The sequence below is a fragment of the Heptranchias perlo genome, chromosome 14, assembly GCF_035084215.1.
Source record: "Heptranchias perlo isolate sHepPer1 chromosome 14, sHepPer1.hap1, whole genome shotgun sequence".
NCBI lineage: Eukaryota > Metazoa > Chordata > Chondrichthyes > Hexanchiformes > Hexanchidae > Heptranchias > Heptranchias perlo.
Window position 1 is genome coordinate 15,346,902 of NC_090338.1, and position 27,056 is coordinate 15,373,957.

Consider the following 27,056-nt stretch of genomic DNA (forward strand, 5'->3'; position numbering starts at 1 on the left):
TGGTCTGATTAAACCCTGGTTGCAGGCCCACTTCCTAGAAGAGCTGTTCACTGGGAAACAGACAGAAAAAGAACCACAGCTGCAGGCCTGAGAAGACCTGAAACTGTGGGACAGGCCATCGGTCTCGGGGCCTTCTGGCTGTTGACCAGCAGTCAGTGGCTTAGTTCAAGCTTTCATGCCTGAAGATTGTTGGGAGATTGCAAGAGATAATGAACACTTACCTTTACGGCCTTGCTTGCCTATCCGTCTGGTCCCCTCAGACCCGAGGGGCTCCCAGGCACACGGCCCACTGTCAGCTCATTCAGGTGCTGTTGGAAGTGATTGCTCTTCGGCTGAAACCACAGCAATGGGAGGGTGGAGAAAGTGGGAAATGCTCCTCCAGCCTTATTTCCATTGAAGCATGGGGACAACATAAAAGGAGCAGAGGTCCCATATTACAGATCACCACCCCTTTTTCCTACCATTAAGGTCCAGGGAATAAGTGTTTCCTAGCAACTGATAGGAAAATCAGCCTTACTTATATCAACTTGGGAAGAATTGTCATAGTGCCTTTCACATCCTCAGGACATTTCAAAGCAAATTAAACACTTTTAATGTTTAGTTACTGTTTTAGGCAATGCGCCTCCAACAATACAACACTCCCTGAGCCTAGATTGTAGCAAGTAGGGTGTGAACCCATGACCTTCTCTCTCAGAGGTGGGAGTGCTACCCCTGAGCCAAGCTGGCAATCAGAAGGCTGAAACAAGTTTCTTTCTACACCACATGTTAAATTTTACATGGAAACATAGAAACATAGAAAATAGGAGCAAGATCAGGCCATTCGGCCCTTCGGGTCTGCTCCGCCATTCGAAATGATCATGGCTGATCGTCTTACTCAGTACCCTGTTCCTACTTTTTCCCCATATCCCTTGATCCCTTTAGCATTAAGAAATATATCTATCTCGTTCTTGAATACATCTAATGACTTGGCCTCCACTGCCTTCTGTGGTAGAGAATTCCACAGGTTCACCACCCTCTGAGTGAAGAAATTTCTCCTCATCTCGGTTCTAAATGGCATACCCCGTATCCTGAGACTGTGACACCTGGTTCTGGACACCTCAGCCATCGGGAACATCCTCCCTGCATCTAGTCTGTCTAGTCCTGCTAGAATTTTATATGTTTCGATGAGATCACCTCTCATTCTTCTAAAGTCTAGTGAATATAGCCAAGTCTACCCAATCTCTCCTCATACGTCAGTCCTGCCTTCCCAGGAATCAGTCTGGTAAACATTTGTTGCACTCCCTCCATGGCAAGGACATCCTTCCTCAGATAAGGAGACCAAAACTGCACACAATACTCCAGATGTGGTCTCACCAAGGCCCTGTATAACTTCAGTAAGACATCCCTGCTCCTGTACTCAAATCCTCTTGCAATGAAGGCCAACATACCATTCGCTTTCCTAACTGCTTGCTGCACCTGAATGCTCGCTTTCAGCGACTGGTGTACAAGGACACCCAGTTCTCGTTGTACCTCCCCTTTTCCCAATCTATCACCATTCAGATAATAATCTGCCTTTCTGTTTTTACAACCAAAGTGGATAACCTCACATTTATCCACGATATACTGCATCTGCCATGTTCTTGCCCACTCAACCAACTTGTCTAAATCACATTGGAGCCTCTTTGCATCCTTCTCACAGCTCACATGTGTCATCTGCAAACTTGGAAATGTTACATTTAGTTCCCTCATCCAAATCATTGATATATATTGTGAATAGCTGGGGCCCAAGCACTGATCCCTGCGGCACCCCACTAGTCACTGCCTGCCAACCGGAAAGAGACCCGTTTATTCCTACTCTCTGTTTCCTGTCTGTCAACCAATTCTCAATCCATGCCAGTATATTCCCCCCAATCCCATGTGCTTTAATTTTGCACACCAACCTCTTGTGTGGGAACTTATCAAAAGCCTTCTGAAAATCCAAATACACCACATCAACTGGTTCTTCCCTATCTATTCTACTAGTTACATCCTCAAAAAACTTCAGTAGATTTGTTAAGCATGATTTCTCTTTCATAAAGCCATGCTGACTTTGTCCAATCCCGTTAATGCCCTCCAAGTGTTCTGTTATCACATGGAGGCCATTAACGGGATTGGTCAAAGTCAGCATGGGTTTATGAAAGGGAAATCATTTTAAGTTCAGATGTGATATGATTCAAGAATGTCAGATGTTTTCCTCTTACTATGCTTCCATATTGCTAATAACTTCAATCTTCAGTTCAAGATAATCACAATAAAGTGGTTTTCTTTCACCACAATATTTCTAAAAGAAGTTCCAATTGGAAATATACTACTGATTTGATCTACAAGACCATCTACAGGATGCACTGCAGCAACTCGCCAAGGCATCTGCATCAGCACCTCCCAAACCCGTGACCTCTACCACCTCGAAGATCAAGGGCAGCAGGCGCATGGGAACACCCCCACCTGCACGTTCCCCTCCAAGTCACACACCATACTGACTTGAAAATATATCGCTGTTCCTTCATTGTCGCTGGGTCACAATCCTTGAACTCCCTATCTAACAGCACTGTGGGAGAACCTTCACCACATGGACTGCAGCGGTTCAAGAAGCCAGCTCACCACCACCTTCTCAAAGGCAATTAGGGATGGGCAATAAATGCTGGCCTTGCCAGCGATGCCCACATCCCATGATTGAATGAATAAAAAAAGGTACCACGTTTTATCGTGTGTGCAGGAAATTGCACTGGTCATAAGGGTCTTGCACCATTTCAGTATTTTTCAGGATATGGATGACCCTGGTCAGGGCCACATTTATTTCCCACCCCTAGTTACCCTAAGAAGGTAGTGGATGTTCTTCTTGAAGCAATTGTACACTTCGGAGAGCAGTAAGAGTTAATCACATAGTGTGGATTAGAGTCCCATTTAAGCCAGAATGGGAGGTGCCTTTCCCTGAAGGACTTTAGTAAACCCAGTTACCTCAATTTCCCTGGTGCTAACCTACAAATTAAGAGATTTATTAGTTTCAATTTCACAACATACCATGGTAAGCTTGGAACTCATAACTTTCAGGTTGCTAGTCCAATACCACAGTCACCACAATACCGTGTCTGGCTGTTGAGGTACTTTAATATTTGTTGTTTCTAGTTCTTCAGCCTCAGTGCAGTTCCTACTGGGCATTGGCCAACAGCACAATACTTTCTCTAATTCAAAATTGATTGCCGATCTCACAGAGAGGCACAGGACAACTGGTGTGGCAAATGGAAAAATGGCACGCTGGTGCATCAGCGGGTGCTCTTCTGAGGTTGGTGGTGAGGCACTTTTTCAGGGCAGAGTATGAGGAGCTTTACTCTGTGTTTGACTGCGCTGTACCTGCCCTAGGAATGTCTGATGCTGACATTAGGAGCATAATTTTAGAATGGCAACAGGATCTCAGCAGGGGGGGGGGGTCAATGTGCACGTTGGAAGCCTGGAAAAAAATTGCCTAACTTTTTGCACCCGATTGTGACTTAATTGAAGGCCCTTAATGTGGCTTTATGATCTTATTGAATGGCGGAGCAGACTCGAGGAGCCATATGGCCTATTATTTCTTATGTTCTTATGTAGGTGCGGATGCTTCATGAGTGCACGGGACCTCAGCCATCAGTAAACCCTCTGTGTTGAGCGATGTTGTGCAGGAGCAACAAACGATTATTATTCTACACACTCTCGGTCATGCGTACTGAAGGGCTCCCCCAGATCGATCCAGGCATCTGAAGCACATCTTGAGCAGTCCTGTGGCTTGTTCAATGACAGAGCTGGTGGTGATGTGGCTGTGGTTGTACCGCTGCTATGCCTTGCTGGTGGGATTTCTCAGAGGTGTCATGTGCCACGTCTGCAGCGGGTATTCCATGTCTCCAAGGAGCCAGCCCTTAAGTCTGTTTTGTGCATGGAAGGGGCCAGAATGTTGGATTCGTGCAGAATGAAGGAATCACGGCAGCTGCCAGGGAATTTGGCACACTCCTGCAGAAACCTCCTCCAGTGGTCGCAAACCAGCTGCGCATTGATGGAGTGATATCCCTTTTGGTTGATGAACAGTCCTGGCTCATGTGCAGGTCCTCGGATTGCTACGCGTGTGCAATTAATTGTGCCCTGTACCCATGGGAAGCCAGTCAGAGAGTGGAAACTCACTGCCCTCTCAGTCTGGCTGATGTCATCGCAGGGGAATGCCCTGGCAAACAAGCCATCCGTGACCTGTCGTATACACTTATGTGCAGATGACTGAGAGAGAGACCCCGGCAATGTTACTGGTGGCATCCTGGAAGGATCCGGAGGCAAAGAAATTGAGGGAAGTGGTGACTGTAACTACGATGGGCAATGCGTGGCCACTAGGCCCAGCCGGGAGCAGATCTGCATGAAGGAGCCTGCAGATATCGACAACCAATTAGCAACTCAATCTGAGCCTTCGTCGGCACCGCTCCTCAGAGAGGTCCAGGAAGCTCAGTCTCTGTCTGTACACCCTCTCACTTGGGTTGTGCCTCCTGCAACCTCTGCCCCTCCGTTGGTTCCCTCTCTGCTCTTCTGCAGGTCCTTGTGGTGCACCTCTATCTTGTGGAGCTGCAAGTCCCAGAATTGCTGCCATGCCTGTCATGGATGGTGATGTGCCTCCTCCTCAGATGTACGGCAGAATAAACCCATTGCGCCCCTCACCCCCAACATCCTGATGGTGTCAGTTTGAGGGGGTCCAAAATGAAGGTAAATATGTGTGAACACAAGAATTCTGAGTGTGAACCAAGAAATCTCAGTGCAAACACAAAGAACTCCCAGTCAAAGGTTTGTCTGAGAGAACTGATTGCCCTGCTGCAAAAACTCACCTTTTATTCTCATTTGTCAATCGCTGGTTTAAAGGTCTAAATGGCTGCCGGCTGCAACTCGCCTCTGTTTCCATGGAGTCTGTCAGATGCCACGGGAAACACATTGAAGCAGAGTTAAAATCGTTACCCTGCCTCAATCCACAGAAAATGAAACACTTTAACTACTTTAAGTATCTTAATTGATGGTTTAAATATCGGTCCGCTGGGCTATGGGTCCTGAGGCTATGGGCCCCGACAACATCCCGGCTATAGTGCTGACGACTTGTCCTCAAGAACCAGTCGCGCCTCTAGCCAAACTGTTCCAGTACAGCTACAACACTGGCATCTACCTGACAATGTGGAAAATTGCCCAGGTATGTCCTGTCCACAAAAAGCAGGACAAATTCAATCCGGCCAATTACCGCCCCATCAGTCTACTCTCAATCATCAGTAAAGTGATGGGAGGTGTCATCGACAGTGCTGCCAAGTGGCACTTACTCACCAATAACCTGCTTACCAATGCTCAGTTTGGGTTCCGCCATGACCATTTGGCTCCAGACCTCATTACAGCCTTGGTCCAAACATGGACAAAAGAGCTGAATTTCACAGGTGAGGTGAGAGTGACTGCCTTTGACATCAAGGCAGTATTTGACCGAGTGTGGCACCAAGGAGCCCTAGTAAAATTGAAGTCAATAGGAATCAGGGGGAAAACTCTACAGGGGCTGGAATCATACCTAGCACAAAGGAAGATGGTAGTGGTTGTTGGAGGCCAATCATCTCAGCCCCAGGACATTGCTGCAGGAGTTCCTCAGGGCAGTGTCCTAGGCCCAACCATCTTCAGCTGCTTCATCAATGACCTTCCCTCCATCATAAGGTCAGAAATGGGGATGCTCGCTGATGATTGCACAATGTTCAGTTCCATTCGGAACCCCTCAGATAATGAAGCAGTTTGTGCCCGCATACAACAAGACCTGGACAACATCCAGGCTTGGGCTGATATGTGGCAAGTAACATTCACGCCAGACAAGTGCCAGGCAATGACATTCTCCAACAAGAGAGTGTCCAACCACTTCCCTTGACATTCAACAGCATTACCATCGTCAAATCCCCCACCATCAACATCCTGGGGGTCACCATTGACCAGAAACTTAACTAGACCAGCCACATAAATACTGTGGCTACAAGAGCAGGTCAGAGGCTGGGTACTCACCTCCTGACTCCCCAAAGCCTTTCCACCATCAACAAGGCACAAGTCAGGAGTGTGATGGAATACTCTCCACTTGCCTGGATGAGTGCAGCTCCAACAACACTCAAGAAGCTCAACACCAGGACAAAGTAACCCGCCTGATTGGCACCCCTTCCACCAACCTAAACATTCACTCTCTTCACCACTGGCACACCGTGGCTGCAGTGTGTACCTTCCACAGGATGCCCTGCAGCAACTCACCAAGGCTTCTTCGACAGCACCTCCCAAACCCGCGACCTCCATCACCTAGAAGGACAAGAGCAGCGGGCACATGGGAACAACACTACCTGCACGTTCCCCTTCAAGTCACCCACCATCCCGACTTGGAAATATATCGCCGTTCCTTCATCGTCGCTGGGTCAAAATCCTGGAACTCCCTGCCTAACAGCACTGTGGGAGAACCTTCACTACACGGACTGCAGCGGTTCAAGAAGGCAGCTCACCACCACCTCCTCAAGGGCAATTAGTAATTGGCAATAAATGCTGACCTTGCCAATGATGCCCAGATCCCATGAACGAATAAAAAAAAATTGCCAGAAGGAATTCTGGCTTCCTGAAGCGCGTGCATCCAGATGCGTCTGGGTCGAACTCGAAAGTTGGTTGCCTGGAGCCAGGATTTATTCCTGCTCCGAAAAATATTGATTTGCTCTGCCCCCCACCCCCGTCCCCAACCCACCCGATCTTGGGGGCTAAAATCATGCCCTAGCATGATTAAGAATGAAGACAAGCGATTTCAACGCTGCCTCAGCGTGTTTCCCGCGCTGTGTGAAACACGTCATAGTGAACGAGTCGTGTTTCAGCCAGCAGCCATTTGGACATTTAAATGCCTGTTTGACAGATGGGGATAAAAGGTGAGTTATTGCAGTCGGGCACTCAGTTCTCTCAGACAAACTTTAGGCTGGAAGATCTTTGTGTTTAGACTGAAAATTCTTGGTTTCCACTCAGAATTGTTCTGTTTACACATATTTACCTCACCAGTTTTATTACCCAGCATTATCATTCCTCACCTTGATGAACACAAAAATGAAAAATATAATAACAATGAAAAAAATTGCAATACCAAGCTTCATTACCTGGTGCTTTTTTCCGAAAAGCGACAGATGCGTAATGAATATCTTCTCTTTCTGTGTCTGCAGAGAATAAGAAAGAAATAAAGAGTTTGCATCTCTATATAGAGTTCCTTAACATAATCCAATGCACTTTCAATAATGCAGTACTCCCCTTGAAGTGTCACTCTGGAGTATGTGCTCAAGTCCTGAAGTGAGGCTTGAACACACAACATTCTGTCTCTGAAGTGACGGTGCTACCAAGTGAGCCAAGTTGACTCATGAATTAGAGCATCAACATCACAGATCAGTTGCTGCAGATTTACTAAACAATGTCAATTAAAAACATAGCTCGCTGATCCGATTATCTTTTCCAATTTTCTTCTCTTTTCTCTCACCTCTCTTGACTCTCACTCGGTTATGGTTCCACAAGTACTGACAGTCCTCCAGTATATAACTCAAATGTTCTTCATGTGTGAGCCTGGATATTAAGGGCTCGATTTTAAAACGGAACTGCGGGAATGTTGGGGGCGGGGGTGGGGGCGAAGAAAAACACGATTTCCGGGAGCGAGGGAGAAATCCCAGCTCCAACATGCCTAATAAGGTGCACGACCCAGAGTCATCTGGGTGTGTGCACCAATCCCGAACCCGGAAGTCCCTCCGGCAATTAAAGCCGAGGTATTTGAAGTACTTGAAATGTACATGAATCTAATTAAGAATGAAGACAAGCGATTTCAACGCTGCCTCAGCGTGTTTCCCGCGCTGTGTGAAACACGTCATAGTGAACGAGTCGTGTTTCAGCCGGCAGCCATTTGGACATTTAAATGCCTGTTTGACAGATGGGGATAAAAGGTGAGTTATTGCAGTCGGGCACTCAGTTCTCTCAGACAAACTTTAGGCTGGAAGATCTTTGTGTTTAGACTGAAAATTCTTGGTTTCCACTCAGAATTGTTCTGTTTACACATATTTACCTCACCAGTTTTATTACCCAGCATTATCATTCCTCACCTTGATGAACACAAAAATGAAAAATATAATAACAATGAAAAAAATTGCAATACCAAGCTTCATTACCTGGTGCTTTTTTCCGAAAAGCGACAGATGCGTAATGAATATCTTCTCTTTCTGTGTCTGCAGAGAATAAGATAGAAATAAAGAGTTTGCATCTCTATATAGAGTTCCTTAACATAATCCAATGCACTTAACATCCAATGAATTACTTTTAAAATGGAAGTACTGTTGTCAGGTAAACAAACACAGAATTCAAGGTTCCAAAAGCATTAAATAAGATAACAACTCGTTAACTTCTTGTGGTGGTCTTGGTTGAGGGAAGAATATAAATCAGGACAACTCCCTGCTCTCCAATTATACAATGATATTTTTAACATGCACCTAAACAGGTCTCAACTGAAAGACGGCACTTTCAATAATGCAGTACTCCCCTTGAAGTGTCACTCTAGAGTATGTGCTCAAGTCCTGAAGTGAGGCTTGAACACACAACATTCTGTCTCTGAAGTGACGGTGCTACCAAGTGAGCCAAGTTGACTCATGAATTAGAGCATCAACATCACAGATCAGTTGCTGCAGATTTACTAAACAATGTCAATTAAAAACATAGCTCGCTGATCCGATTATCTTTTCCAATTTCCTTCTCTTTTCTCTCACCTCTCTTGACTCTCACTCGGTTATGGTTCCACAAGTACTGACAGTCCTCCAGTATATAACTCAAATGTTCTTCATGTGTGAGCCTGGATATTAAGGGCTCGATTTTAAAACGGAACTGCGGGAATGTTGGGGGCGGGGGTGGGGGCGAAGAAAATCACGATTTCCAGGAGCGAGGGAGAAATCCCAGCTCCAACATGCCTAATTGGTGCACACACCCAGAGTCATCTGGGTGTGTGCACCAATCCTGAACCCGGAAGTCCCTCCGGCAATTAAAGCCGAGGTATTTGAAGTACTTGAAATGTACATGAATCTAATTAAGAATGAAGACAAGCGATTTCAACGCTGCCTCAGCGTGTTTCCCGCGCTGTGTGAAACACGTCATAGTGAACGAGTCGTGTTTCAGCCGGCAGCCATTTGGACATTTAAATGCCTGTTTGACAGATGGGGATAAAAGGTGAGTTATTGCAGTCGGGCACTCAGTTCTCTCAGACAAACTTTAGGCTGGAAGATCTTTGTGTTTAGACTGAAAATTCTTGGTTTCCACTCAGAATTGTTCTGTTTACACATATTTACCAACTTTTTGGACCCCTCAAACTGACACCATCAGGATGGGGGGCCGTGATGGCTGCATTCACCAGTACACCCGAGGACGAGCAACATCACCATCCTCACCAGGCACGGTGTGCACTTCCGCCACTTGCAGTTCCACAACACAGTGCTGCGTCACAAGGACCCGCACAAGACCACAGAGGGGAACAACAGAGGGAGCGACATTGCAGGAGACACTACCCTCGTCAGAGGGTCTACAGACTGAGGCTCAGATTCCTGGACCTCTCTGAGGAGCAGTGCATACAGAGGCTGAGAGTGAGTCGCCAGGTGGTCGCAGACATCTGCAGCCTCCTTCATGCCGAGCTGCTCCCGGCTGGGCCTGGTGGCATCTCATTACCCATCGCAGTTAAACTGATCACTGCCCTTAACTTCTTCGCCTCCGGATCATTCCAGGGTGCCACCGGTGGTATCGCTGGGGTTTCTCAGTCATCTGCACACAAGTGTTTAAATGTTACCTTGCATTTGCTGTATTTCATTAGCATTTGAATAAAGCTGAGATGCATCTTCTCTACTTTCCCTTGGCTGCAGAGGTTTCTGTCTTTGATTTTCCAAACCTGTTCATACAGAGGTCACCTATTAAGATGCATTCAACTTTCCTCATAACTTTCACACATTCTAATAAACAAACTCAGTTTTAAAATGGTCCATTAGCACAGATATTTTTTTCAAGTATGAAAGACATTGTGACAAGATATTATGGATATCTCTGTATACACTAGATACAGACTTCGCGAGGCATTGCTGACCAACTTATTTACTTGTTGTTGAAGATTGTGGATTCAAGCCCCAGTTTAGGACATGAGCACATAATCGAGGCTGATACTTTAGTGCAATACTGAGGGAGTGCTGCACTGTCAGAGGTGAATGGGATATTAAACCGAGACTCTGTCTGCCTGTTCAGTTGGATGTAAAGCATCAAAGTGCACAGAGTGCTTCCAGTGTCCTGGCCAAAATTTCTCCGTCAGCCAACACCACCAAAATACAGACCAAGTGATCATTCATCTCATTTGCTGTTGTGGGAGCTTCATTAGTTCAAATTGATTGCTATGTTTGCCTAGATAACAGCAGTAACTACACTTCAAAAGTAATTTGTGAAATGCTGTAGGACATCTTGAGGACATGATAGTGCCTTGCAGGACTAGTGATCCAGAGGCTTGGACTAATAATCCAGTAGAACGTGAGTTCAAATCCCACCATGGCAGTTTGAGAATTTGAATTCAGTTTAAAAAGAAAATCTAAAAAGAAATAGCTGGTATCAGTAAAAGTGGCCATGAAGCTATCGGATATCAGTTAAAGGCCTGTTCACTAGTGTCCTTCAGAGAAGGAAACCTGCCTTCTTTAGCCGGTCTGGCCTACATGTGACTCCAGTCCTGCACCAATGTGGTTGACTCTTAACTGGCCTCTAAAGTGGTCTAGCAAGTCACTCATTTGTATTATAGGCAACTAGGGATGGGCAATAAATGCCGGTCTTGCCAGCGACCCCCACATCCTGAGCATTTTTTAAAAATGTGATGCTGAATAAATGGAAGCTCTCTCCTTTACTTCACATGTGATCACATGTCTTATTTTCCTTCCCCAATTTTCCCCGATTATCGGGGTACAGTTCCATGGGCAATGGCAGACTACTGCTACCTCATGCAAATGGCCATGTGGGTATGGACGGTGTGCATAGTTGGATTACTCATCTGTAGACACCAGCACATTTGAGTCTAATTGTGTCCTCATTAAATGTTATTATACTTGCACATCTAACAATCAGAGGCACTTCTCTTCCCGAGGAGGGCAGGAGATGGGAGAAACTAATCTAGTGATATACCTCCAGCCAAGCATTGACTGAAAACTTTGGGCTGGATATTGCTGTGAGCAGTGAACGCATGGCGCCAGCCGTTCATTAGACTTGCACTTGCCCATAGACTTTCTATGGGGTTTTGCACGGCAAATTACTGTCAGTGGGACAGCCAAACAGCGCGGCGCCCTCTATAGGGCATCTGGGATCTGTGTGAACAGAGTAAGCAACTGTGTATCTCCTTAACCAGTCAGATTAAAGAATCGCTAATAACAGCACAGTCACAACCAGGAAGTGTAAGTTAGAATAGTGAATTCAATGTCAAATCAGGTACAGAAAGTGAAATAAAGAGAGGGAAAGAAAGATTGAATTAAGAGACAGAAAGAAAAGAGGCAGAAAGAAAAAGTAAAATAAAAATTATTAATTTTCTAAACTGTCCAAACAATAATTAAAATCTGAAGGAATGATACTCCACACTTGTAAAAGGTAATTTTCAGTGCCAGAGAGGTTGTTTGGCAGTAACTAAGACTTATCATGCGTTAAAATGGTGCTTAAACTAACATTGTAACCTTTACTGTGCCCAGTCGGGAAAGCCTCGATTTTAAAATTCTCATCCTTGATTACAAACTCCCAATGGCCTCGCCCCTCCCTATCTTTGTAACCTCCTCAAGACCAACAACAACTACAACTACTCATAGAATCATAGAAAGGTTACAGCGCTGAAGGAGGCTATTTGGCCCATCAAGTCCGTGCCAGCTCTATGCAAGAGCAATCCAGCTGGTCCCACTCCTCCACCCTACCCCTGTAGCACTGCAGTTTTTTTCCTTTCATGTGCTTGTCTAATTCCCTTTTAAAAGCCATGCTTGAATCTGCCTCCACCACCCCCTATGGCAGTACATTCCAGATCGCAACCACTCGCTGTGTAAAAAGTTTTTCCTCATGTCACCTTTGGTTCTTTTGCCAATCACCTTACATCTATGTCCTCTGGTTCTTGATCCTTCCGCCAATGGGAACAATTTCTCTCTATCTACTTTGTCTAGACCCTTCATGATTTTGAATACCTCTATCAAATCTCCTCTCAAACTTTTCTGTTCCAAGGAGAACAACCCCAGCTTCTCCAGTCTATCCATGTAACTAAAGTCCCTCATCCCTAGCATCATTCCACTAAATCCCTTTTGCACCCTCTCTAAGGCCTTCACATCTTTCCTAAAGTGCGGAACCCAGAACTGGCCGAACCAGTGTTTTATAAAGGTTCATCGTGACTTCCTTGCTTTTGTACTCCATGCCTCTATTTATAAAGCCCAAGATCCTGTATGCTTTTTTAAGCGCTTTCTCAACCTGCCCTGCCACCTTCAACGATTTGTGTACATATACCCCAGGTCTCTGTGTTCCTGCACCCCTTTTAGAATTTGTGCCCTTTAGTTTATATCGCCTCCCCTTATTCTTCCTATCAAAATGTATCACTTTGTATTTTTCTGTGTTAAATTTAATCTGCCACGTGTCCGCCCATGCCACCAGCCTGTCTATATCCTCTTGAAGTCTATCACTATCCTCCTCACTGTTCACTATACTTCCAAGTTTTGATCATCGGCAAATTTGGAAATTGTGCCCTGTACACCCAAATCCAAGTCATTAATATATATCAAGAAAAGCAGTGTTCCTAGTACCGACCCCTGGAGAACACCACTGAACACCTCCCTCTAGTCTGAAAAACAAGCGTACACCACTACTCTCTGTTTCCTGTCACTTAACCAATTCTGTATCCATGTTGCTACCACCCCCTTTATTCCATGGGCTTCAATTTTGATGACAAGCCTATTATGAGGCACTTTACCAAATGCCTTTTGAAAGTCCATATCCACCACATCAACTGCATTGCCCTCATCGACCCTCTCTGTTACCTCATCAAAAAACTCTATCAGGTTAATTAAACACGATTTGACTTTAACAAATCCAAGCTGGCTTTCCCTAATCAATCCACACTTGTCCAAGTGACTGCTAATTCTGGATTATTGTTTCTAAATGTTTCCCCACCACCGAGATTAAACTGTCTGGCCTGTAGTTGCTGGGTTTATCCTTACACCCTTTATATAGCACCCTTAATGTAGTAAACATCGCAAGGCTCTTCACGGGAGTAAACAAAATTTGACACTGCGCCACATAAGGGCACAAAGAGATGAGTTTTAAGGAGCGTCTTCAAGAAGGAGAGAGAGGTAGGGAGGTTTGTGGAGAGAATTCCAGAGCTTAGGGCCTAGGCAGCTGAAGGCACGGCCGCCAGTAGTGAGCGATTAATATTGGGGATGGGCAAGAGGCAAGAATTGGAGGAGCGCAGGGATCCCGGAGGGTTGTAGAGCTGGAGAAGGTTACAGAGATAAGGAGGGGCGAGACCATGGAGGGATTTGAAAACAAAGATGAGAATTTTAAAATCGAGGTGTGACCAGGAGCCAATGTAAGTCAGCATGCACAGGGGTGACAGAAGAATGGGACTTGGTGCGAGTTAGGATACGGGCAGTAGAGTATGGATGAGCTTAAGTTTATGGAGGGTGGAAGATGGAAGGCCGGCCAGGAGGGCATTAAAATAGTCAAGTATAGAGGTAACAGAGGCATGGGTGAGGGTTTCAGCAGCAGATGAGCTGAGGCAGGCGATGTTACGGAGGTGAAAGTAGATGGTCTTGGTGATGGAGCGCATATGTGGTCGGAAGCTCATCTTAGGGTCATTACGAATGCCAAGATTGCGAACGGTCTGGTTTAGCCTCAGACAGTGACGAGGGAAATTCTGGCCTCTTGCACATCCACGATTTTCATTGCACCATTATGCTTACAGATGCCTAGGCCCTAAGCTCTGGTATTCCATCCCTAAACCTCTCTGCCTCTGTAAATCTCTCTCCTCCTTTAAGACACTCCTTAAAATCTACCTCTTTGACCAAGCATTTGTTCACTTGTCCTAATATCTCTTTATGTAGCTCCATGTCAAAGTTTGTTTGATAACGTTCCTGTGAAGCATCTTGGGATGATTTACTACGTTAAAGGCGCTATATAAATGCAAATTGTTGTTGTTGTTGTTGATTTTTGACCAATTGCATAGCCTAGTATAGAACTCACATCATTCTAGCAGTTCAGGAACCAATGCCTTTCTAGAATGTTTGACACGTAGAAAACAAACACATCTATTTATCTAATCCTAGTGGATTATATCATTTAATTTTAAACAAAGATATAATTGTCATTCCTAATTTTTGGAATCATGTGCCACATTCACATTTTCTTACATGGATGAAACCTGAAATTAGTTGCAGCAATTTACAAATCTTACCTGCTGCCTTGAACTTTCTTAAACACAGCACCACTACCAGGATAATGATGAGGAGAAGAGCCAGACTCCCAAAAATAACAACATTGGTATGTTTAAAAGTGTAACCATCTGTCAGAAGAATAAAAATAGATTTTCCATTTAGTTTACAGGTTAATTTTTTTTAAGCTCCCCTAATGACCCATTGGATAAAATTGCTGTCTGATTTACCACCAAACTGTACAGACCAGAAGGTCTTAGGTTTAATTCCTGATCCAAGTTAACTGACCTCACTCAGGATCGTCGGAGTGCTACAATTATCCTCATTGCTCGTCAGTTAATGACAGGTAAAAAAATCACACAGGGCTCTCATTCCCAGTTACAATCTAGTGATTCCTTCTGGAAAAGAGATGTGTGCAAATGACTGGTAAGAAAAGGATGCGATTCAGCTGTGATGCTTCCACTGTACAATAGGTCAACGATACTCATTGTCTAGGCTTATACTTGAATAATTCCATTTGAATGAGAACTCACTCAATGGGGTAGATCTTGACTTTGTGCGATAGTGTAAAACGGGTGGAAATAAAAATGGGGAGAGATGTAAAACAGGCTGCCGACTCGTTATCACCCGTGTTTTTTCTTTTTTTATTTGTTCATGGGATGTCGTCGTCGCTGGCGAGGCCAACATTTATTGCCCATCCCTAATTGCCCTTGAGAAGGTGGTGGTGAGTCGCCTTCTTGAACCGCTGCAGTCCGTGTGGTGAAGGTTCTTCCACAGTGCTGTTAGGAAGGGAGTTCCATGATTTTGACCCAGTGATGATGAAGGAACAGCGGTATATTTCCAAGTTGGGATGGTGTGTGACTTGAAGGGGAACGTGCAGGTGGTGTTGTTCCCATGTGCCTGCTGCTCTTGTCCTTCTAGGTGGTAGAGGTCGTGGATTTGGGAGGTGCTGTCGAAGAAGCCTTGGCGAGTTGCTGCAGTGCATCCTGTGGATAGTACACACTGCAGCGAATGTGCGCCGGTGGTGAAGGGAGTGAATGTTTAGGGTGGTGGATGGGGTGCCAATCAAGCGGGCTGCTTTGTCCTGGATGGTGTTGAGCTTCTTGGGTGTTGTTGGAGCTGCACTCATCCAGGCAAGTGGAGACTATTCCATCACACTCCTGACTTGTGCCTTGTAGATGGTAGAAAGGCTTTGGGGAGCCAGGAGGTGAGTCACTCGCCGCAGAATACTCAGCCTCTGACCTGCTCTGTTAGCCACAGTATTTATATGGCTGGTCCAGTTAAGTTTCTGGTCAATGGTAACCCCCAGGATGTTGATGGTGTGGGATTCGGCGATGGTAATGCTGTTGAATGTCAAGGCAAGGTGGTTAGACTCTCTCTTGTTGGAGATGGTCATTGCCTGGCACTTGTCTGGAGCGAATGTTACTTGCCACTTATCAGCCCAAGCCTAGATGTTGCCAGGTCTTGCTGCATGCGGGCTCGGACTGCTTCATTATTTGAGGGGTTGTGAATGGAACTGAACACTGTGCAATCATTAGCGAACAGTCCCATTTCTGGCCTTATGATGGAGGGAAGGTCATTGATGAAGCAGCTGAAGATGGTTGGGCCTAGGACACTGCCCTGAGGAACTCCTGCAGCAATGTCCTGGGACTGAGATGATTGGCCTCCAACAACCACTACCATCTTCCTTTGTGCTAGGTATGACTGCAGCCACTGGAGAGTTTTTCCCCTGATTCCCATTGACTTCAATTTTACTAGGGCTCCTTGGTGCCACACTCGGTCAAATGCTGCCTTGATGTCAAAGGCAGTCACTCTCACCTCACCTCTGGAATTCAGCTCTTTTGTCCATATTTGGACCAAGGCTGTAATGAGGCCTGGAGCCAAGTGGTCCTGGCGGAACCCAAACTGAGCATCGGTGAGCAGGTTATTGGTGAATAAGTGCCGCTTGATAGCACTGTTGATGACACCTTCCATCACTTTGCTGATGATTGAGAGTAGACTGATGGGGCGGTAATTGGCTGGATTGAATTTGTCCTGCTTTTTGTGGACAGGACATACCTGGGCAATTTTCCATATTGTCGGGTAGATGCCAGTGTTGTAGCTGTACTGGAACAGTTTGGCTAGAGACGCAGCTAGTGCTGGAGCACAAGTCTTCAGCACTACAGCCGGGATGTTGTCGGGGCCCATAGCCTTTGTTTTATCCAGTGCACTCAGCCGTTTCTTAATATCACGTGGAGTGAATCGATTTGGCTGAAGACTGGCTTCTGTGATGGTGGGGATATCGGGAGGAGGCCGAGATGGATCATCCACTCGGCACTTCTGGCTGAAGATGGTTGCAAATGCTTCAGCATTGTCTTTTGCACTCACGTTTTACACTGTTGCACAAAGTCAAGATCTATCCCAACATGGGAGGAGACGAGGAAAAAGGAGAAAACTGGCAGAGAATTAGCAACAAAAATTGGTACAGTATCTTTCTGGCCATAATATTTAGCAAAAATTAATCCTTGACAATACAACCTAAGTAATGACACCACAACGCATATTAGAGCAACAAGACACTACCATGGAATGAGTTTGTGGTCATGATGTGCCACAAACTAAATGTCCAATCTCAGTCAGGGTTTCAGAAGGAGGTTGGAAAAGTATGGTGAGCGTTCCCCTGGGAGGGAGAAAAAATACAGCGACAACAACTCTCCTCATACTTTTCTCATGCACCTCCCTGTGGCAGGTTGGAGGGTAACTTTGGTAGAGACCTGGAAATAGGCCACCTGTCCACACAGGTAGGAAATGGTGCAAACAATGTGATACCAAAAGAAAAAGGGACTGATTGCAGCATTGGAAATACAGACTAAACAAATTCTTTTGTTCGAGATTACTCACTCCATGTAACTGTGCTCATGTGAGGAATGTTTTGATTTTGCAACTAACAATAAAATTTGGGAATTTTTATTCCTGAATTTGATCACACGACAAGAACTTAAAGAAATTCCTGAAGACTTTTTAACCAGCATAAGAATAGCAGAACATGTGATACAAAAGAAGGCCACATATTAGACTTGTTAGCTCAAGTAAAGCCCATGGGATTAAAGGGAAAGTGGCAGCATGGAGACTAATGACCTGGACTTGGGTATACAGAGTATAATTGCAAGTTTGCAGATGACAAGAATCTCGTAAAGGTGATTGGCAAAAGAATGAGGAAACATTTTTTTACGCTGCGAGTTGTTATGATCTGGAATGCACTGCCTGAAAGGGTGGTGGAAGCAGATTCAATGGTAACTTTCAAAAGGGAATTGGATAAAAAGTTAAAGTGAAAATATTTACGGGGCTATGGGGAAAGAGCAGGGGAGTGAGACTAATTGGTTCGCTCTACCAAAATGCCAACTCAGGCACAATGAGCCAAATGGCCTCCTTCTGTGCAGTATCATACTATGATACTATGATTTCAGAAGTGACACAGCACATGCACACCCCAGTAATAAACTGTATAGAAAATAGTCACTTTCCTATAGATATAGTTATTATAATGAATTATTGTTTCTCAGACATTCCCTCAGCCCTCAAAGCTTCAACAAAAACAAAACTTTACATTTGTATGGCACTTTTACTGAAGAAAATGTTCCAAGTACTTTACGAAGAGTGGGAAAATAGATGAAAGCATTAAAAGACGACGACGACAATAACAACAACAACTTGAATTATATAGCGCATTTAACGTAGTAAAATGTTTGATAACACAGAAGTGTTATCAAAAAGACTTTTAAACCAATCCACATAAGGAGATATTAGGACAGGTGACCAAAAGCTTGGTCAAAGAGGCAGGTTTTAAGGAGTGTCTTAAAGGAGCAAAGCGAGGTAGAGACGCTTATAGATTTAGGGAGGGAATTCCACAGCTTAGGTCTGGGCAGCTGAAGGCAAGGCCGCCAATGGTGGAGCGATGAAAATCGGGAATGTGCAAGAGGCCAGAATTGGATGAGCGCAGAGATCTCAAAGGGTGAAAACGAGGAGATGTGACTGAACATTCAAAAAATATTGGCTTGGAGAATGTTTTTTAAAGGAGCACAGAGAAATGAAGAGGTAGAGAGATTTTGTGTTGATTCCAAACAGTGGCTGAAGGCTCTCCCATCAATGGTAGTCTTGGGTTCAAGGGAAAAAGTGGAGAGGGAGAGCTGGGTGTCCTCAACATACATATGGAAGTTGATCCTGTGCATGATGTCACCGAGAAGCAGTGTGTGGATAAGGAAGAGGAGGGAAATGTATATTTGGAAATCGCCAGCTGCATTTTTCAAACTCATCTATTTTCTGGTTTACAAAAGTATCTAGTGTGTTACAGGTGACAAATGAAAAAAGGTCCAGAACTTTAAGTGGTCTTTCTCACCCTCCATATGGTGGGGAGCATATTCTGGACCATTTCATAATATCGCCCTGTGAGCAAATATCTCTAACACTCCAGGGTCATCCTGGACCACTTCAATCTCTCCTCATCCACCACATACCACCTGTTCAGACCTCTCTTCCCCACAGTCTCCATTGTGATCTTTGATAACAAATGCAAAGTGTTCATGGAATTTTTTGACCAAAATCAAGGCAGCCTCTGCCTCCTCTGCTTCCTCCTCTTCACCATCTTAGACATTGCTTAGTGATCCTAGGAGTAGATGAGGAAGACATTTGCTGATCTCCCAAGGGTTGCTAAGGTAAACGTGCTCACACTTTGCCTTCTTTTATAATCTTACCTCCCAATTCATGCTATCAGCACTTCACTGCAAGCTTGATGGAGCATCAAGGTGCGAAAATGCCCAGCTCTCTGACAACTGTTCACCCACTTTCCAAATGTACAGAAACATTGTAAAATCTAGCACGCTGTCAACACAAGATATCTGCATAATGTGTGTTCACACACCCACTTAAGGTGGGTGATTGGCTTGCCAGTAGGGTGGCATTGTCTCTGCTTTTCCCAATTCCAGCATATGTCTATTTTGTATATACTTATAAAAGGCTGCACATGTGAACAGAGTTGTCCCTAAAGTGGACATCCCAAACAGTACTCACTGACTCTGCGAGCGAAATGAGGAAGAAGCTGTTTCCTTTGGTTTTCTACCCCTAAATCAATGCCACCGATTTCCCTTGAACATTTTTACCTTTCCCACGATCTGCCTGTGTCGTTCCCAAATGAGCTCATTTATACATATTATAATGAGGACCAGTGACACTGCAGCCTCGAGTTTCCTGCTTTTGCACTCACAATGCACTGGCCCTAAGTTAGAATGAGAGTGATGAGACACAGATGTTCCCAGGATCAGCTGAGACAGGCAGCAATGTGGTTGATTCTTAATTGCCCTCTGAAATGGCCTAGCAAGCCACTCAGTTGTAAAATCTCGCTACGAAAAGTCATAATAAGAATAAAACTGGACGGACCACCCGGCATCGGACCACTAGGCACTGGACACGACAACGACAATGGCAAACCAAGCCCAGTCGATCCTGCAAAGTCTTCCTCACTAACATCTGGGGACTTGTGCCAAAATTGGGAGATCTGTCCCACAGACTAGTCAAGCAACAGCCTGACATAGCCATACTGACAGAATCATACCTTTCAGCCAATGGCCCAGACTCTTCCATCACCATCCCTGGGTATGTCCTGTCCCACCGGCAGGACAGACCCACCAGAGGTGGCGGTACAATGATATACAGTCAGGAGGGAGTGGCCCTGGGAGTCCTCAAAATTGACTCTGGATCCCATGAAATCTCATGGCATCAGGTCAAACATGGGCAAGGAAACCTCCTGCTAATTACCACCTACCGTCCTCCCTCAGCTGATGAATCAGTCCTCCTCCATGTTGAGCACCACTTGGAGGAAGCACTGAGAGTAGCACGGGCACAAAATGTACTCTGGGTGGGGGACTTCAATGTCCATCACCAAGAGTGGCTCAGTAGCACCACTACTGACCGAGTTGGCCGAGTCCTGAAGGACATAGCTGCCAGACTGGGCCTGCGGCAGGTGGTGAGCGAACCAATACGAGGGAAAAACTTACTTGACCTTGTCCTCACCAATCTACCTGTCGCAAATGCATCTGTCCATGATAGTGTTGGTAGGAGTGACCACCGCACAGTCCTCGTGGAGACGAAGTCCCGTCCTCGCACTTAGGACACCATCCAACGTGTTGTGTGGCACTACCACCGTGCTAAATGGGATAGATTCAGAACAGATCTAGCAGCTCAAAACTGGGCATCCATGAGGCATTGTGGGCCATCAGCAGCAGCAGAATTGTATTCCAGCACAATCTGTAACCTCATGGCCCGGCATATTCCTCACTCTACCATTACCAACAAGCCAGGGGATCAACCCTGGTTCAATGAGGAGTGTAGAAGAGCATGCCAGGAGCAGCACCAGGCGTATCTAAAAATGAGGTGCCAACCTGGTGAAGCTACAACTCAGGACTACATGCATGCGAAACAGCGGAAGCAACATGCTATAGACAGAGCTGAGCGATTCCACAACCAACGGATCAGATCAAAGCTCTGCAGTCCTGCCACATCCAGTCATGAATGGTGGTGGACAATTAAACAACTAACGGGAGGAGGAGGCTCTGCAAACATCCCCATCCTCAATGATGGCGGACTCCAGCACGTGAGTGCAAAAGACAAGGCTGAAGCGTTTGCAACCATCTTCAGCCAGAAGTGCCGAGTGGATGATTCATCTCAGCCTCCTCCATTAACCAGAAACTTAACTGGACCAGCCATATAAATACTGTGGCTACGAGAGCAGGTCAGAGGCTGGGTATTCTGCGGCGAGTGACTCACCTCCTGACTCCCCAAAGCCTTTCCACCATCTACAAGGCACAAGTCAGGAGTGTGATGGAATACTCTCCACTTGCTTGGATGAGTGCAGCTCCAACAACACTCAAGAAGCTCAACACCATCCAAGATAAAGCAGCCCGCTTGATTGGCACCCCATCCACCACCCTAAACATTCACTCCCTTCGCCATCGGCGCACAATGGCTGCAGTGTGTACCATCCACAGGATGCACTGCAGCAACTCGCCAAGGCTTCTTCGACAGCACCTCCCAAACCCATGACCTCTACCACCTAGAAGGACAAGAGCAGCAGGCACATGGGAAAAACACCACCTGTACGTTCCCCTCCAAGTCACACACCATGCCGACTTGGAAATATATCGCCGTTCCTTCATCGTCGCTGGGTCAAAATCCTGGAACTCCCTTCCTAACAGCACAGTGGGAGAACCGTCACCACACGGACTGCAGCAGTTCAAGAAGGCGGCTCACCACCACCTTCTCAAGGGCAATTAGGGATGGGCAATAAATGCTGGCCTAGCCAGCGATGTCCACATCCCATGAACGAATAAAAAAAAGAAGAGTTTCTCTGAGCCTGAAGAGTGGAGAGCTTCAATTGCAATGTTTGCAGCTGGGAATTACATTTTGCTGTGATTTTTTTGAACATTCTGCCTCAGCATTCTGATTGATTTTGTTCAGAAAATGCTCCATTTTGCTGTCAAAAAGAAATGCTTACCCTGGCTCAGTGTGTTTACCGAGACCGTAGCTGAGACATACAGACCAGGAAGTTTCCACGCTCGATCTCAGGCAGTTCTGAGTTATCTCAGGGTAAATTTTCTGAGGTTCTGCACCACTGGTAGAGCCTCACACACAGGATATAAAGGAGGGGTTACATCTGGCAAAAAGAACAATAGGTGACAAGAATATTCTATCGAGAATATAAGTATAAAGAGCAAAACCTGAGTCACTTACCACTGGGCTCCAGATAGTACGGGACTAAAACCAGGGGCCTGTTTTGATAAAACAAAACACATATCCAGTTCTCTCTGCCTCTGTCAACTTTCTGAATATTCAGTCTCAATGATTTCTCTTCCCCATTCCATCCATTCAATGTTTTATTTCCTACAGTTTTGCCATCACTATTGATCCAAACAAGTCTGATTGATTCAGTGACATCAGAGACAGAGCAGGTCAGGGTAACGTTGTGTCCCTCAGTCACTGCATCAGATGGTTCAGCTGTGACTGTGTAAACAACAAAATCATTTAGATTTTAAACAATGACTTTATCACTGAAAACAACAAAATTCTGTCTCCTACCTTTAACTGTGATTAGTTTAATGATCACATATTTAGTTGATCCCAGAGAACATGTGTAAACTCCGGCATCTTCAAACAGTACAGGGACAATCCTCACACTGAAGTTCTTGCCATTAAAATTTGCCATTGTGGGAACCAGTCTTTTCCCAAAGTAGGTCCTGTTTACATTGATGAGCTCAGATTTTGAAGCAGATGCTATTTTTTTCTCCTGATTCTGAAGATGATGTGACCTCCAGGTCCATTCAGCAGTATCGTAAGAATGATCATAATTATTATAATAATCATAGCAAATCAGGCGGAGTTCACTGTGACCTGTGCCTGATCGATAAAGTGTGTAATTCTCACCATCTAAATCTGCAATAGAAAGACAGAGAACAAAGTGTGAGAATTTTACAGTTACTGAGATACAGAGAAAAGCCAGAATAATTACCGCCCACAATTATATAAAACTAATTGGGTTTTGATCATCATAACTGCATTTGATAACATTTTTTCAAAGCTATGAACTGTTTAAGAATGGTAAAGCTTGGATGAATTCAATTCACAAAAGGCAGTGGAAATTTATAAAAATGAAACTTTTTTGTTTTTTAATATGATGAGATTTTTGTGCCATGGATGACACTATGACATCACAGGCCCAGTGTTCAGAGGTTCGGTCAGTAACATGGAGTCCTGCAGGTGGCGGCTGCAGGTTGTGTCGAATTTTGCGATGGCCCAAATATGGTTTCCTTCAACAACAACAACAACAACAACAACAACTTTTATTTATATAGCGCCTTTAACGTATTAAAAGGTCCCAAGTCGCTCCACAGGACCTTTATCAATCAAAGTTTGACACCGTGCCACATAAGGAGACATTAGGACAGGTGACCACAAGCTTGGTCAAAGAGATTCTTTTTAAGGAGCATCTTAAAGGAGGAGAGAGAGGTAGAGAAGTGGAGAGGTTTCGGGAGGGAATTCCAGAGCTTAGGGCACGGTCGCCAATGGTGGAACATTAAAATCAGGATGCGTAAGAGGCAAGAATTGGAAGAGCGCAGAGATCTTGGCGCGATGTAGGGCTGGAGGAGATTACAGACATAGGAAGGGGCGAGGCCATGGAGGGCTTTGAAAACAAGGATGAGAATTTTAAAATTGAGGCGTTCCCGGCTCAGGAGCCAATTTAGGTCAGGGGGCACAGGGGTGATAGGTGAACGGGACCTGGTGCAAGTTAGGATACAGGCCACAGAGTTTTGGATGAGTTCAAGTTTGTGGACGGTGGAAGTTGGGAGAGCAGCCAGGAGAGCATTGGAAGAGTCGAGTCTATAGGTAAGAAAGGCATGTATGAGAGTATCAGCAGCAGATGAACTGAGACTGGGGTGGAGATGGGCAATGTTACGGTGATGGAAGTAGGCGGTCTAGGTGATGGAGCGGATAAGTGATCGGAAGCTTATCTCAGGGTCAAATAGGACGCCAAGGTTGCCAACGGAGTGGTTCAGCCTCAGACAATGGCCAGGGAGAGGAATGGAATCGGTGGCCAGGAAATGTAGTTGTGGTTGGGACTAAAGACGATGGCTGCGTTCTTCCCAATATTTAGTTGGATGAAATTTTTGCTCATCCATTACTGGATGTTGGACAAGCAGTGTGGCAAATGAGAGACAATGGAGGGGTCGAGAGAGGTGGTGGTGAGGTAGAACTTGGTGAGGTCAGTGAGCATGTGGAACCTCACATTGTGTTTTCAAATGATGTCGCCGAGGGGCAGCATGTAGATGAGAAATAGGAGGGGTCCAAAGACAGATCCTTGGGGGACTCCAGAGGTAACGGTGCAGATGTGGGAAGGGAAGTCATTGCAGGTGTTTCTCTGGCTATGTCTGGAGGAGGCTCCATGAACATCCCCATCCTCAATATGAAAGAGCCCAGCACGTGAGTGCAAAAGACAAGGCTGCAGGATTGCAAACATCTTCAGCCAGAAGTGACAAGTGGATGATCCATCTCGGCCTCCTCCCGAGATCCCCACCATCACAGAAGCAAGTCTTCAGCTGATTCGATTCACTCCACATGATATCAAGAAATGATTGAATGCACTGGATACAGCAAAGGCTATGGACCCTGGCAACATCCCGGCTGTAGTGCTGAAAACTTGTGCTCCAAAACTAGCCAGGCATCCAGCCAAGCTGTTCCACTACAACTACAGCAGTGGCATCTACCCGACATTGTGGAAAATTGCCCAAGTATGTCCTGTCCACACAAAGCAGGACAAATCCAATCCGGCTAAATACCGCCCCATCAGTCTATTCTCAATCATCAGCAAAGTGATGGAAGATGTCGTCATCAGTGGTTCAAGCGGCACTTACTCACCAACAACCTGCTCACCTATTTAGCTACTTTTCCTTTAAAAACTTCAATCCTCTTTGCCTCAACTATTCCCTGTGGCAAAGCATTCAATGCTCTAACAAACCTCTGCAAAATTAAATTTCTTCTAATCTTTTGTTCATTCTTTTACTACAGTTTTAAATTGATGATCTCTCGACACTGAGTCCCCAACCAGAGGAAATAATCTTTCCCTATTCGTCCAATCAAATAAATCTCTTTTAAATCTCCTCTTGGCTTTCTCTATTCCAGTAGAAATTGTCCTAGTATCTCAATACTCTTCTCAGAACTATAGCTTCCATCTCTGGTATCACCCTGGAGAATCTACACTGTCCACTCTCTATGGCTTCAATGTGCTTTCAATAATGGTGGACCCAAAACTGCACTCTTACTGCAGCCTAAATTTGCTGTGCACAAATTTATTATTATTCCTTTACTGTTGTACTTTATGCCCGTATTTAGAAAACCCAAAATAATATTGGCCTTTTTATGGCTTTATCTACCTGCATTCACACTATCAGAGAATTATATATTTAAATCCTTTGGTCTCTTTGTTCCTCCACACACTTTAGCATCTCTCCATTAAATATAAACTCTCATTCCTTGATTTTTTCCCAAAATGCATTACCACACACTTCTCCATATTAACCGGCATCTGTCACCTGTCTGCCCATTATACGAACCTGTCTATATTGTCCTCTCTTTCTCAATCCTTCTTGGTGTTTGCCGAATTCTGCGATTTTGCATCCAAAGCAAATTTTGATATTGTGCTCCCTACTTCCAGCACAAAACATCTATGTACAGAGAACAAAAGTGAAACCAGGTCTGACTTCTGTGGCACAAGATTTCAAGCCCTTCTCCAATCTGAGCAAAGTTCATTGAACACCAACCTTTTGCTTCTTGCCCTTGAACCACCTTTCCATCTGAAAGAGGTCCCTTTCCTCAAAAAATAAACATGAATACTTGTAACAAACATCTTGTGAAATACCTTATTGAATGCCTCATGAAAATCCATACATACTAAATCATACTTTTGAACACCTCTATTAAATCTATTTGAAGTCTAATGTATGCAGCAGATGGAATCACTTCAAATAGCAGCAGAAATCAGTTGGGAGCAGCATTGAGGGGAGAGAGGCCAGTATTTTGTTCAATGCTGATATGTGCACCAGGAACCCACATGCTGACTGTCAGCATGAAGTGTTGATGTGTGACATGTATGACTCCACTTTGTATGTAACAATTTTACATTAGTAACTGTTCAATATCGACTGTAAGATAACTGAACTTACATTGGGTCATGGAAAAATCAGCTTTGATAAGGACGGATCCACTTTCCTGCACTTCACACACGTACAACTCCTTATCCTCTACTGCAACATGTCTGACCATCAGATAATCTGTGTTCTTTATTCGGATCTGATCAGTGTTCCTCCTGTTCTGCTGAGATGAGTCCCTTTGTTTCCATTGAAGACTGACTGTATCTGAGAGTTTGGAGATGGTGCAGCTGAGTATAACGTCACTGCCCACCACAGCACTCTGTGGACTTGACTCAACTGTGAAAAACAGATATATAATATGTAGTACAGTTTACTGTAAGTAGTGGCATGCTAGAACAATTAAGTTCCAACTGGCATTAAGATGTACCCATTATCAGCATTTGTACCTTGTTTCATTAAAGGGTCAGACCAGATTACACACAAATGCATCTCAGCAGTAGAATAACACAGTGGGGCCGAAGATTCTCAGTCCTGCTCCACCAGCAGAAGTGTGGCAGAGCGGGGCCGGTGACCTTTACTCCTGATCCTGCCCGAGTATCCGGGGTCAGGTCAAGGTTACACAGTTTGGATGGCATTTGTGGGATGCCCACACCACAATGGACAGGTGATGGAAACTCATCAGAGGAGGGTGTGCTGGAAATGTATCCCCTGTATTATCGGACTTGAAGTAGGTTCAAAGCCTACTGTGTTCTCAATGTGCCGAGCACACTTCAGTAAGACCTCCCAACACATGCACTGGGAATCTGTGCACAAAATCCACATCAAAGGTCATTACAGCCCCAGAAATTATTTAAATTATGGGGCTCCCAAAATGCATCTGGACACGGCTCTAATTATTGTGCATCGAAAATGG

The 27,056-nt window shown here is 45.1% G+C and overlaps 1 protein-coding gene across 3 annotated transcripts in view; it reads right to left on the minus strand.

The window, feature by feature from the left end:
- LOC137332317 (uncharacterized) overlaps positions 1 to 27,056 on the minus strand; it is a 43,084-nt gene that overhangs the window by 1,359 nt on the left and 14,669 nt on the right. For 2 of the 3 annotated variants that reach the window (XM_067996057.1, XM_067996054.1), the window contains 7 exons: positions 26,216 to 26,479; positions 22,578 to 22,931; positions 22,233 to 22,502; positions 14,495 to 14,602; positions 9,851 to 9,949; positions 8,196 to 8,252; positions 7,149 to 7,205 (listed from right to left, as the gene is read on the minus strand). In XM_067996057.1, the coding sequence (XP_067852158.1) occupies positions 7,149 to 7,205; positions 8,196 to 8,252; positions 9,851 to 9,949; positions 14,495 to 14,602; positions 22,233 to 22,502; positions 22,578 to 22,931; positions 26,216 to 26,479 (1,209 nt within the window). The remainder of the gene's footprint in view (positions 1 to 7,148; positions 7,206 to 8,195; positions 8,253 to 9,850; positions 9,950 to 14,494; positions 14,603 to 22,232; positions 22,503 to 22,577; positions 22,932 to 26,215; positions 26,480 to 27,056) is intronic. The other variant, XM_067996055.1, reaches the window with a different exon arrangement.